Genomic DNA, 15023 nt, shown 5'->3' with positions numbered 1-15023 from the left:
TGTAATTCTGATTTATGTTGTTCTTTCATATCATGTATTATTTTTTAAAGTCTTTTCAGCTTGTTTTGAAATAGTAGGTTATAGTGTTCATCTGTTTTGTAGGCGATTCTTTGTAGAATGCATTCATTGTTTTCAGAGATTTATTTTATATTTATTCTCTTTTTTCTTATAATAACTTTGCATCAGATTTAACTTGTCATTTTTTTTTACTCATTTTTATATGATGTTAGTTTAGTTAGTCTTTCCTTTCTAAATATACAGAGATCCTTCTCCTGTTTTTGTGTAATGTTTAAAAATACGTTACCTTGCTTTATGAGATATTCTCGCTCCTTTCTCCTTTACCACGCTTTATCTGGAGTTTCTCTTATTTTTTTTCTTTTTTTTTTTTCCCTTTTCTTTCTGTTATTGCTGTCCTCTTCATTTTGGGTCTTGTTCTCTGCAGTGTTTCCTTGGTATGGCTTTGTTCTGGAAGAGAGCTGTAATTTATTAGTTGTGAGAATTTGTAGCAACTAGAGTGTTCTATGTCCTTAAGGCTTTATTCTGGACCCTTGCACCCATGCAATATTGTGGTGGACAAAACCCGTTCCTTTTTAGACACTTTTCTCAGTTTTGCCTGCAATGCTATATAGAGTCCCTATTGGTTGTTTGGGTATTTTTGTCTTCTGTGGGCTAGCAAATGCCCTATTACTACCCTCTTGCTACTTCCCACTAGATGCTAATACTCATGCAGATCTTGTAGCTGTTGGTGGTTTATTTCCACCTTCTTATATTTTGGGATGTTGTGCTGAAGTTTTGATTTTGCTATTTAATTGCTCTGATTTTATGAAGGAATTTGGAGAGACTTAAAATTTAAGCTGCTGTTACCTTTTTCCCAGAATTATCACAAAATTTTTCATTTTTAAATGTTGTGAACCACTACCTCCTAGACCATGCTGGTTTCCATTGTGATTGCATTAAATACAGACTAAACTACAGTTAAATATTGACTGTATAATATATATTTCTATTGTTTATAGCTAATAGATTGCTGTCTAATTGAGTACCATCTACGACTAGATTGTTGTATAAACTAAATGTCTTATGTCTTTGATGACCTTTGAAATGCATTAGACAGGGAAAAGTATGTTGGAAAGAAAACCTGTATAAATAAGACATAAGTACTAAATATCTATATGTTTGCAAATTTGCCTACAGCACTGTTGGGATTTTTTAAATATATATGTAATAGCTTTATTGAGATATAATTCCCATACCATACAATTCACTCATTTAACCATTCAGTGGGTTTTTTAGTATATTCACAGAGTTGTGCAACCATTACGACAATCAATTTTAGAACATTTCCTCACCTCAAATGGAAACCCCATATGCATTAGCAGTCACTCCTCTTTTCTCCCTAATTTCATTCCCCCCCCCTTCCTTGGCAATGACTGATCTACTTTCTGTCTCTGTAGATAGGCCTATTCTGTACATTTCATATAAATGGAATCATACAGTATGTAGTCATTTGTGACTGGCTTCTTTTGCAAATCATAGTGTTTTCAAGGTTTATCCATGTTTAGCATATATCATCAGTACTTCATTTCTTTTTATTTTCAAATAATATCCCATTGTCTGGATATATCACATTTTATTTATCATTCATCGGTTGAGGGACACTTGTTTGTTTCCACTTTTTCGGCAATAAACCAGTTTTATTGTGAACCAGTTTTCCTGTAGATATGTGTTTTCATTTCTCTTGTGTATATATACCTAGGAATGGGATTGTTGAGTCAAAAGGTAACTATATGTTTGATTTTTAAAAACTACCAGGTGATTTTTCTAAGCATCTGCACCATTTTACATTCCCAGCAGAAGTGTATTAGGGTTCCAATTTCTTCACATCCTTGCCCATACTTGCTATTGTCTGTCTTTTTGATTATAGCCATCCTAGTGGGTGTGAACTGGTATCTTGTAGTTTTGATTCTTACTTCTCTAATGGCTAATAATGTTGAGCAACTTTATTATGGGCTTATTGGCCATTTGTTTTTCTGTTTTGGAGAAATATCTATTTGGCTATTTTGCCCATTTTTTTTAAATTGGGTTTTTGGTCTTTTTATTATTGCATTGTAAAAATTCTTTATATATCTGGATACATTTCTTTTATCAGATATGTGATTTGTAAGTATTTTCTACCATTTTGTGGATTGTCTTTTTCACTCTATTGATGATAGCCTTTGATGTACAAGTTTTTAATTTTGATTAAGTCCACTTTATTTTTTCTTTGTCACTTATGCTTTTGTTGTTATAAATAAGAATGTTTTTTTTTTTTTTTTTTTTTTTTTTTTGGTGACCCGCAACCCTTGGCTAGGTGTCGCCCGCACTGCGCTCAGCCAGTGAGCGCGCCAGCCATCCCTATATACGATCTGAACCCGCGGCGGGAGCGCGGCTGCACTCCCACTGCTGCGCTCTCCCGAGTGAGCCACGGGGTCGGCCCTTTAATAATTTTTTTTAAATCTACTTTATGTCAGTTGTTGATTGAAATATGTTGAGTTTCTACCAAGATGGTCGATTTCTGTTTTTTTCCTTCTAATTTTGTTAAAACTTAAAACTCAGCAAAAAATTATTATGGAAAGTTTCAAGCATACATGAAAGGAAAGAAAATTGTATAATCAATTCCTATTACCCACCTATCTTTAGCCGTTATGAATATATATGGCTAACCTTATTTCATACATTCTCTCTAACCCAACTTTTATGTCTCCTCTCCAGATTATTTTACAGCAAATCCTAGACATAACTACTGTTGTTGTTCACACTCAGTGTTTAGATTTACTCACACATATACCAGAATATTTGCTCACCATTCCTTTTTGCATCTCAGCCTATCTGAAAACATTTTTCTTCTAAGATACATATATTACAGTATCCTCTACCGAAAGTCTTTTAATGGTAAATTTTCTCAGTTTTTATGTTTGAAATGTTTTTATGTTGTACACTTTCTGGAATATTAGTGTGCAGAACTTACATTGACAGTTTTTTTCCTGAGCATTTTGTGGATAATATTCTAATATCTTTTGGCTGCCATTGTGAGAAATAAACAGAAAGTCTAATTTCTGTTTCTTTGTGGATGACCTCATTGGCTACTTTAAAGACTATCACTTTTTGTTGTTGTTGATATTCTGCAGTTTCACTATGATATGACAAATAAAATATGTCAAATTGAATGATAGCAATTTTTAATTTTATTAACTTTGAATTTAACATCCTCCTAAATGGTGATTAGTATTTTGTGAATAGTTAAGTATATAGGGAGTGCTGGCTATAGACCCTCTGGTGAATCTTTTTGGAGAACAGATTGTGATTTGTCTGCTTTATAACATTCTTCTGAAGATCTTGTGTATGTACCTTGATGTAAACAGGCACAGTATACTTTATCTTTCTACAGCGCTATTGGAAATAATTATGAAAAATGGAAGCACGGCTGGAAATGGCCCTCGTTGCCGAAAACCATCAGGTAGTGGTGATCAAAACAAGCCTAATTGCACAAAGGACAGCACATCTGGTAGTGGTGAAAGTGGAAAAGGCTATACCAAAGACCAAGTAGATGGAGTTCTCAGGTAGGAATACATATGATTTATATCTCAGTTATAATTGATATTAATGCAATTTTTTGATGTTACAACACCTAAAAAATGTTTGAAATATAATTTAATAGAAGAACAGATATGAAGGAATTGAACTTTGGGTCTGTTGCTTCATATTTTTTATAAAATCAGTCTGTAAAATACCAACTTCATGGGAGGTTTTGTCTTTTAAAGTAACTTTGTCACAAAGCTTCTTACAAAGAATTTTTTTAATGAAAAATTATTCAGTTTTTTGACACAATACATTATTTAGATAGCAATGTTGAAAGAGGGTGGAGAATTGTTTTGTCTTACATGTAGATGTGGTGGAAGAATTTCATATGAGAGGAAAATTGAGTGTGACAGCAGTAGCATTTTCAATTCCCTACTGTAGTAATAAAGGATAATTTTTTTTAATTTATATTATTTTTAGAAGGCTGTCTTTACATATATGCAGACACCATAGTGTCATTTCCTTTTAATATTTTCTTACTCTGATTATTCCATTTCTGTGTTTTAGTTTTACCTCATGATACACTTCTACTTAAAACAGAAGATTAGGTAGAGTTGAAAAATTAAGAACTCGGTTTTCAGGATCTGGCTTTACTAATTTTATAAATAAAAAGTTTTCTGGAAATAAAACTAAATTCTGGGTATGAAATACTAGAGAAGAGACTTTTGTTTCCTGCTGTAGCTTAAGGAAGCTGTATTGATGTTGTATTGATGTTGCTCTCCTAGGGAAAGTGAAGTTTAAGGGTGAAGAACTCTGAGCACTGATTAAACAGATAATTCTCATGGAGAGTGAATTATAGTATAGTGAACTAACTCAAGTGAGGAATAGTTAAAACTAGTTAGATTAAGTCTGTCTCTATTTTGCCCTTTCTTGTCTGTTTCTCTTTTAATCTAATTTCTTTTTCTTTTTCCACCCTTTTTTCCTCCATTCTCACTTTTTTTAGTTACCATAACTTGAAATATATTTTGAGACACAGGTTTTATTTATTAAGGAAAGTGATTTGTTATTATATTTTAATTTTTAAAACAATTATCAATATATTTATATTTTGCTTTTTTCTCTATATATTTAAATGTGAAAACTTGATTGTAATATTTTATCTGAGTATGATCACAAAAAGAAAAAAAGATTCCCTAATCATGGTAAAGCCATGATAAAGGGTATTTGATCAGCATGAATGGTAGTGAAGTACTATTAGAATATAAATAATGCTGCTAACCACTTTTATAATTGTAGTACTGCATCAGAGGTGGTTGAATAAGTGAGATAAGTAAATAACTGAGAGACTTGCTTTTGAGACTTGCTTAAAGCTTTCAGAAGAATTAATTTCAGAAAAAGCTTTAAGCAGTGTGGTGAAACACGGTTCTGGAAACCACATCCTAAAACAAATTGTATTTTCTTGTAGGAATTACTTTTTGCAGGGAGAACATATTCTCAGTGAAGGACCCAAAATAAAGTTAATTCTATAATATGTGAGGTTTTTTTTTTAGAAAAACAATAGAATCACCTGTATATTTGAAAGTTTCACCAAAAAACTATAGTTGAAAGTTTCAGAGAATAGGAATCTCCTAAATCTGATGGGTTTTTTTGTTTTTTTAAAATATTTATTTCTTCATTTCCTCTGCCCTAGCCTTGAAAGAAAAGAGGAGTAGCCAAAGGTGTGGTAGAAATAAGGAAGGAAGAGTAATGATATCTCTTTGCTTTGCTAGTGTGCGTGTGTGCGTGTGCGTGTGCGTGTGTGTGTGTGTTTCTCCAAAGCCCAGTAGTCAAAGGGACATCTTTAAGAAGGGAAGAATGAAAGATGATGATGGGTGTAGTTACACTTTGTGTGTGGCCAGAATCAGACAGTTGGAAACATGAAAGGTTAAAGGACATTCTATATGTTGGCTTCTATTTTCTCTGTGAAACTGGAGATGAGGTTGTCTTCAGCGAGTTGGAGGAAAAAAGAGAAGGTCAAAGCTTGAGGAGAGTGGTAAAATATGGAATATTTGCAGAGAAGAGCAGCAAAGGGAATGGAAAGATTGCTGACTTAGCATGAGGACCCAGCCACATTGAGACTGAATTCTTAATGGGTAAAAGAATTAGCTTAGTAGTATACACATATTAGAGGGTGATTCTCTGGTCAGTAATTTTATTATACTTTTTTTATTAAATAAATGTAATTTTTTTTTTTCTTTTGGGGACTAAATATGACTGGGACTAAATACCTAAGTTATTCAGAATACTTCAGTCAGTACCTTATGAGTTGCTTAGCTGAATCAGGTAACACTTGATCATTGTATTAGCCTTCATAAGTGTTGCTTTAGTGAGGGAACAGATACAACAGAACACTTACATGCTCTTTGTTTTTGTTTTTTGTTTAACCTATACACAGGGGATTTTTCTGAAGAAAGCCATGTTATCTTGTTGGTTAGCACGATTATGCAAACAAATTGCTCAGTGACAATTTGGCTCAATGGGGAGAAGCCATGCAATAATACTGCATCCATTGCATAAGTAAGAGCTAGCTTACAGTAAGACTAAAGAAAAAGTGTGTAACTTTGTAAACTAATATTCTGTGATACTAAGCACTGTTTGTTGTCTTTAGGTTGAAATATATTGAAAAATAATTGAGAAAAAATTGTAGAAGTTTTTAATATACAATCAGTAAAAGATCATCTTATATTTAAAAATTTATAGTATCAACATGAAATCATTAGCTGGGATATCATTATATTTACAACTAGGAACACTTTTTACATCTGTTGAGACATTTTAATTACGGGGATTTGAATTTAAGATTTGATTTAAGCTCCAGTTCTTTAAATAAAAAGAAAGTAAATCATTTTGCTAAACTTATAAAATAAATAATTCTTTGTCTCAGGAATAAATTAGTATTTACTTAAACACTGACTAAATTTGGAGTCTGTTTTAATAATCAGCTATAGCACATGAAAAAAAGTGAATTGAAAGATGACCCTTCTGTCCCACCCATTATGTTTTCATGCACTTAAAAGAAGACATAAAAACTGGGCCAGACATTCTTTTCCCATTGTTGAGCTCCAGACAGATCTTTTTGGCCTTGTCGCACAATATTTTCTTCCAAGATAGGTAATGGGTTATCCTTTTGAATTTCTTTTCTTTTCTTCTCTTTCTTTCTTTCTTTTCTTTGGTAAGGCTGAAGAACATTTGAATCTTTCAGGAAGGAGCAGATTGTAAAAAGTGTAACGAACACATAGCAGGTGAAAAGGAGCATGATAACAGTATGAATTAAAGTATATATGTGAATGGTAATTTCTCACTTGGGTGTAAAAAATTAGGTGAATGGTGTATTTGGAGCCTTACTTGAAATATATAGTCTTCAGCCTGTCCATTGGTGATGATGACTTTATACCTCTTTGCCGGCTTCTCAAGAATTTCTCCTCTAATATATCATGAAAAATTCAGTGCAGGGAAGATATGGTAGAGCTGTATACAGCTAAGAATTAGTGAAGTAATTGTTTTTCCTGTCTTGGCTTTTTTCTCACTGTGGCTATTTATACCTTTATGACCCATATCTAGAGCCTTGTGAATTCTAGTCTCCATCTTCCCTGCACTGTCCCACAACCCTCTCCTGGACTTCTTTTGCCCAGCTTTTGTACTCAGGAAATATCAACAAAACAATTTTAGAAGGTTAATCTGGAACATAATTAAACATCTTATGCATTCAAACCAAATAGTAATGGCTTTAGGATTGTTCAGTGCTTAGTTTATTACTACTTTTTCTGCATTCAGTTAGTGTCTGCCATATTCTTAGCTCTACTCCTTGTCTCACAGTCTGCTTCACTTCTGTAAATTGGTTCTCCTCTATTTATTCCAAACTGATTTTTGGTGCCAGCTGCATTTTCATTATAGCATTCATCACCTTTGAGCTGAACATGACTTTTTAAATTCCTACCATTTCTGCCCTCAAATTGAAACAATTGTCCATGTATCCATTTGTTCATCTATTTGTCTATCCATCTGTCCATCCATTCATTCAACACATATGGTGATTGAGACATAATCCCTGCCTTCAAAGAGCCTAAATTCTAGATGAGTAGTCAGACACATAAACAGGCAACTGCAATACTTTGTGGTAATTGTTGGGGGTAAGGCTAAGTTCAGAGGGCTTTGGGAGCATATAACAGGAGCACCAAACCTAGTCTTGATGAATTTGGATTCCAGGGAAAAGGAACAGCTAAACAGAGGTCTGAAGAAATTGTAGAAACTAGCTGAGCAAGAAGAGAGGCAGAGAAGGAGCATCTGGGTGCCAAAATCATTTGCAAATATCTAGGAAAGAGTCTGCATAAATACTCATTATAAGAAGGAGATAAAAAGGGACAGAATGGTCACTCTGGAGTCTGAAGGGGCTCCTTTTCTTCTCTGTTCATTCCGAGACGCAAGATTTTCAAGGCAGACAAACTGAAATTTGAATCATTACTTGTGTGGCCTTTCCTGATTACTCTGAAATAGCAGGCCTTCCCTTCCATTCTCTATTCCCCTCTACCACTTCATTTTTCTCTAAATATTTATCATCATATGATGTACTTTACATTTTACTTATATTTTTTTTTATTGCTTGTCACTCTCCCAATTGTAAATTTAATGTGATTAGGGATTTTTGAATTTTTCGACTGTTTTATTCACCTCTGTAGCATTCAAAACCATGCAGAGCAGAAAGTAGATGGTGGGTAAATTTTTGTTGAAGAAATATCCCTAATTCCCATCTGTTACTTGGTTATGTGACTTTAGGAAATTTACTTAACCATTCAAAGCTTTGATTTCCTCATTGGTTAAGTAGTAATAATATCTACCCAATGAGGAGTAATGAGGTAGTTTATGTAAATGAATAAGCATAATAAAATTCTATAATTCTCTATGTGAAATCTTTGGGACAATATAGGGACTATGCTTTGGAATTCAAAATTCTTCATATTTTAGAAAGGTAATAAAGAGAATATATTACTCATTATATAACATCTTAGCAGGCTCTGGGGTAGCAGCCCATAACCAAATCATAACATTTCTACAGCAAAACATACAAATATTTCAATTTAAATGGGGTAAATGAAGACTCTATAGTTAGTAGCTTCACATTTGTGCAGGTCATATTTTGCCTCTAAAAGAATTCAAGACAGATTTTTTGCAGTCAGATTAGTTATAGAATAACTTTCGTTTTTCAGAGCTTTATGGATATTGGAACATGGATATGGGATTGTAGACCTGTACCTAACACACAGTAGGTGTTCTATAAATGCCCTCCTCCCATTTTGGGGTTTTTTTTTCTTATCACATAGTTTCTAAATATATCTAGGAGAATGAGTGTCTGCAAAGGCAGAGATTGTTCTGTTTTGTTTACTGAGATATCTCAAGTGCATAGAACACTGGGGCATAGTTGGTGTTCAGTAAATATTATTGACTAAATAAAGGAAATGTCATATTTCTGAAATAAAACTGACTTATGTTTATGTTTTTAAGTATGTAAAGTAGAAAAATGCAATTTTAATATTATTGCTGTAAGAAGATTATGTAACAGATTTTTGTTGATAAGATTATAGGAAATTTCCATAATCTTATATAACACCTTCTCTTTTTTTCCCCCTTCAGTTCATATAACAAATGATGAATGCTTTCATTATGAAAGGGGAGCTAGGGCTCATTCACTCCAAAAATATTTAATGAGCACCTATCATGTGCCAAGCACTGTGGTGGCTAATAGGTTCAATATTAAAAGTTAAAAAAAAAAAAAAAAAAAAGATTAACCTTGTCTTTTTTCTTTGGAAACATTGAGTCAAGTTTTGCAGTTCTTTTGCTGCCAGTGACCAATTATGCTTTAGATTATTTTACCCGTTACTACCTCTGTCATCAAGCCACCTGCACATAAAACATATTTAAAGTCACAAAGTACTTTACAAAAAGTATTGAATATGTACCATGGCTTTGGTGAAAGCACATGATTAGGTTGTGGGAGAATGTTGGCATCCTAAAGTACTAAACATACTCTGCTGCATTGAGAATAGTTCTTTTCTGTTCCTAATACACTTTAAAGACTCAAGGCTTAAATCTGTTACGTCTTTAAGGTACAAACTTTGTAAGTAATTTTTAGGAGTGTACTCAACACAGTGGAAATTGGGTGTAACAAACATTTTTGAGTCCCATGTTGTATTTTATTGTGAGATTTTATCTTTTTCAGAGAGTGACAGAGATAAATTCTCTTTAGCATAAGTGGGCTGAACTACTTACCTTGACATTTAAACCATAAGATACTACTGTTGTTTTACATGTGCTACATTGTTGCTTTGGTACTTGGTTAGATCTACATTATGTAAGAAAAAACTTCTTGAAATGTATTGCATATTCATTTTTTTTTTTTAATAATTTTATTTTGTCGATATACAATGTGGTTGATTATTGTGGCCCAGTACCAAAACCTCCCTGCCTCCTCCTTCTCCTTCCTCCCACCCAACAATGTCCTTTCTGTTTGCCTGTCGTATCAACTTCAAAGAACTGTAGTTGTTATGTCTTCTCCCCACCCCCCGGTTTTTTTTGTTTGTTTGTTTGTTTGTTTTGTGTGTGTGTGTGTGTGTGTGTGTGTGTGTGTGTGTGTGAATTTATATATTAATTTTTAGCTCCCACCAATAAGTGAGAACATGTGGTATTTCTCTTTCTGTGCCTGACTTGTTTCACTTAATATAATTCTCTCAAGGTCCATCCATGTTGTTGCAAATGGCAGTGTTTCATTCGTTTTTATAGCTGAGTAGTATTCCATCGTGTAGATATACCAAATTTTCCGTATCCACTCATCCGATGATGGACATTTGGGCTGGTTCCAACTCTTGGCTATTGTAAAGAGTGCTGCGATGAACATTGGGGAACAGGTATACCTTCGACTTGATGATTTTCATTCCTCTGGGTATATTCCCAGCAGTGGGATAGCTGGCTCATATGGTAGATCTATCTGCAATTGTTTGAGGAACCTCCATACCATTTTCCAAAGAGGCTGCACCATTTTGCAGTCCCACCAACAATGTATGAGAGTTCCTTTTTCTCCGCAACCTCGCCAGCATTTATCGTTCAGAGTCTTTTGGATTTTAGCCATCCTAACCGGGGTGAGATGGTATCTCAGTGTAGTTTTGATTTGCATTTCCCAGATGCTGAGTGATGTTGAGCGTTTTTTCATATGTTTGTTGGCCATTCGTATATATTCCTTAGAGAAATGCCTATTTAGCTCTTGCCCATTTTTTAATTGGGTTGCTTGTTTTTTTCTTGTAAAGTTGTTTGAGTTCCTTGTATATTCTGGATATTAATCCTTTGTCAGATGTATATTTTGCAGATATTTTCTCCCACTCTGTTGGTTGTCTTTTAACTCTGTTAATTGTTTCTTTTGCTGTGCAGAAGCTCTTTAGTTTGATATAATCCCATTTGTTTATTTTTCCTTTGGTTGCCCGTGCTTTTGGGGTCGTATTCATGAAGTCTGTGTCCAGTCCTATTTCCTGAAGTGTTTCTCCTATGTTTTCTTTAAGAAGTTTTATTGTTTCAGGGTGTATATTTAATTCTTTAATCCATTTTGAAGCATATTCATTTTTAGATGTGACATACTTTTGAGGAGTTTTGGAATTTTTTTATTCACTTAATAAAATTGTTCTTATCCTCTTATTTTAGTTACAGTATGTGCTCTGTCCTTCATCCACAATTATTATGGGCTTGGCTTTACTTCTCTGTTGTTGTTATAAATTGCACTAAGGACATTCTTATGGCTTATCTCCTTAGATTGTGAAGAGGTTAGAGGAATGGCATATTGTCAAAAAAGGGAATAAAGCAAACTAATCCTTAAAGGGATAAACCATCATTAGATTTTGAGAAATGGATAGTTCATGGAGAGTTCTTTATACTCTTTTAATAAATTAAAAATTAATTACACAATGTTCTTCCTTGAAATATACATTATAACACACTCTCTTGTTCACAGCATAAACAAATGTAAAAATTACTATGAAGTACTTGGAGTTACAAAAGATGCTGGTGATGAAGATTTGAAAAAAGCTTATAGAAAGCTTGCTTTGAAGTTTCATCCAGACAAAAACCGTGCACCTGGAGCAACAGATGCTTTTAAAAGTAAAGTAAACCTTTTAAAGTAATTTTACTAAGCTCTTTTTAGAATTCACTTTACAGTGTTTCAGAATATTAATTTCTGCTTTTGGACTGGTGCATTCAGAAACCAGCATAAGCAAGGGTCTGCAAAATTCTTTAATAATTAAGTATTAACTTGATATACCCTGAGCCAAACAAGGGCTATTTGGCTTCACAGAAGCAACATGAAAGTTTTGACACAGTTCTAATAACTTTTCTAGGTACTCATGCATGCTTTCTAGTTTATCATGAACAAGTAGGGTGGTGATTGTGCATGAGCTTCATGCACATTGCCATCTGGTTTTAAGTGAACTAAAAGCAAAATATAGTTTTTGTATGTTTTTAAGGCACTAGAGAGTACTAGAATTGGGATATCAGTTAGAATAGCTATCTCCCCAATGTTCTTATATTTCTATTAAACCTGGTCAATTTTTGCATTTTTTTTTATGTAGTTATGATGAATGTGATTTTTTTTTAAATTACTCTCTTTCCTCTTGCCTATTACTCATTTTTTAAATTTTCTTTCTCAATATTCTTTCATTTTTTTTGCCTATTTAGTAAGTAAATGTCAGAACTTAATTTTTAATTTCATATTTTGTTACATACAGTGTGTTTGTAATAGTTAACTTCTAATTCATAGTAAAACGCTTAAATTTGTGATTGTTCATTCTTGTGAATTTGGCATTCGTAGAGCCAACATATAATATTTACAGTAAAATGTTGGTGTCTTGGAATAATAGGAAGGAGATACTCATTTTTAAAATATCTCAAAAAGAATATTCAATTGGTCCTTCATAAAAATACCATTAAGATTGTTTCCAGAACAGTTTTATTTCTTGAAGGAAGTCACCAAGGAAAATACATTTAAGAATTATTAATGTAGTCCTGTAAGAGCATCTGTCAAATTGGTCCTGGTGAAAGTAGAATTCCACTCTGGCACTGAGAGCTTTCCCAGTTTTTTTTTTTTAAATTAAAAGCGGAATGTTGAAAGTGTAGGAAATGTTACTTTATTCAAAAACACTAACTTACAACAAAAATTACCTTTCTGTCAGTTCATTTCCTGAAGAATGTGTCCAGGTTATTGTGCCATTATTTTCTTCCTTTCAAATACACACCTTCTGTTATTAAACAAAAATAACACAGATACCAGCACTTATGTTAATTTATAATTTAGTAGTACACAAAGTTGGGAAATTTCTGATGAAATTTTCAAATAGAGCAAATATTTGTTTAATTTATTTCATTGCTGAAGCCTAATTTCTACAAATAATTTTCAACTTTTATGACTACAAAGTGCTTTATATATGCAGTCACAGAGTTACTAGAAAAAGTAGCTGAAATTTTTAAATAGCTAATTTATTAGCACATATTCCTCCAAATGTAAAATGTTCTACATTATGAGTTAAAAGCATTTCTTTAAACATTTTTGGAGTTTTAAAAAATGTTTAGAAATATTATGGCAGTGGGTTATTTGTATGTTTGTGGTCTGCTAGGAGATTTGATTATCAATTAATATTAAGGACGTCAAACTACTTTTTTTCTCCCACTTCTCTATCAAAGTGGTGTTAACATTATTGTTCTTGGAATAACACTAAGTGTATATACCTATATTTACACAGCCTGTGTTGCATTTTGAAGAAATGAACAACATAAATGTCATCCCAGTAAGCCAGCTAGACACTCAAAGGGGTTTTACAAAAGTTGTTGTACTTTGGTATGGTACATTTCAGAGTTTAATGCTCTGCTTTGCAAAACTAGAAACCTAATACTTGTTAACATGCCGAGAGGTGATTTATCTCTAGGAGAGAGGCTCACATTATTCAGTACATGAGAGGTTATCTGTGAATCAAAATGCCAATTTATTAGTCCCGAAAGAGGATGAGAATAGTGAGTTAACTGATGAGCCCATTTTTCATTGAGTGGAAACTGCATAGAAAATCCAAGTTGAAATCCACAGATGCTTGGTGAACAGAGGCAGTTAATTAGAAAATATTACAACTTGTGTCATCACACAAAAATGGCAGGTTTCATTCATTTAACACACAGGGTCTTTTTATTACTGCTTTAATCATCTTATTTTATTTTTACTCAATCAATCTATCTTTTTTTTGGAATATTAAGCTGTTTATCTCTAAGCAAAGACAAAGTTTTGCCTTTATATAAAAACTAAAATATAGATCAATTGCTCTGTAATTACTGAAACACTTTTTACAAAAAATGAGATCCATGTGCTTTTATTTTCTTTAAGAATAAAAAAAAACGAGGCAGTTGGTTTAGGGAATTAAATTAAATAGAAGAGATGTTTCTATTTGTGTGCGTTGTAAATCTTTAAAAATAAAAGATACTCTCAAGCAGAGTGGCCTAAATGAACTCTTAAGTTCATGTGGCCGTTCTGTCTTTCCAGTTAGGATTGTAAGTTTCTTAAGCAGGGAATATTTTATTTATATGTAGAATGACTTGCACAATATATGTAAACATATTTTTAAAAAATAATTTAATGAAATGAATCCCTTTCCTTCTCTTTGACATAGATGTTTTCAAAACATACCCAGTCTACATTATGTTGAAAGACTCCCTAGTGTTTCAGAGCCTATTTGAATAGTACCTGTGCCTGCTGACATGTTGAATGTAATAATAGGCAGCATGGGTTAGCTGTGTATGTGTTTGCTTGATAAATAATTATGGATGAGGTGCTTTGGCTTGTGTTAGGTCTGGTAGTTCAGTATTAACCTCTAGAGTGTATCTCTAAGAAGAAGCAAGTTAATTTTCACCTTTGGGCTAGTTCTTGTAGCAAAATACAATGAGAGAATACGAGATATCTTCTTCCTCAAAGACTTATAAATCATAAAGGGGAAACAAGTCTGACACAAAACATTTGCAAATAGTAATGCCTAACATTTGACAAATATTTTATAAAGTTTCTCATTCTCATTATTTAATGCTTATTAAAAATCTTGTGAAATAGTCAGGGGACCAGTGTCATCCTTATTTCACAAATAAGGAAATTGAGAGTCATAGAGATTAATTGTTTTATCCAGGATCTCCCCAAAGACTGACTAGAATTAGATACCAAAACATAGAATAAAGGTGTCCAAAGGAAAGTCAGAAAGATGAAGTAATATTATGATCAGAAAATACTATAGATAAATCAAAATGGAATTTTTTTAAATGTTGAAGTAATTCACAGAAAGTTAGGAAAAAGAAAACAAATGAAAAACAGAAAGAACAGAATACAAAAAATAAAATGTCAGACATAAACCCTAACTTATCAGTAA

The 15023-nt window shown here is 32.9% G+C and overlaps 1 protein-coding gene across 2 annotated transcripts in view; it reads left to right on the top strand.

Moving 5' to 3' along the window:
- DNAJB14 (DnaJ heat shock protein family (Hsp40) member B14) overlaps positions 1-15023 on the top strand; it is a 41133-nt gene that overhangs the window by 10725 nt on the left and 15385 nt on the right. The window contains exons 2-3 of one of the 2 annotated variants that reach the window (XM_063108454.1): positions 3428-3599; positions 11588-11733. In XM_063108454.1, the coding sequence (XP_062964524.1) occupies positions 3428-3599; positions 11588-11733 (318 nt within the window). The remainder of the gene's footprint in view (positions 1-3427; positions 3600-11587; positions 11734-15023) is intronic. The other variant, XM_063108455.1, reaches the window with a different exon arrangement.

The sequence above is a fragment of the Cynocephalus volans genome, chromosome 9 (assembly GCF_027409185.1).
Source record: "Cynocephalus volans isolate mCynVol1 chromosome 9, mCynVol1.pri, whole genome shotgun sequence".
Lineage (NCBI taxonomy): Eukaryota > Metazoa > Chordata > Mammalia > Dermoptera > Cynocephalidae > Cynocephalus > Cynocephalus volans.
This window is presented reverse-complemented; position numbering and strand designations above follow the sequence as displayed.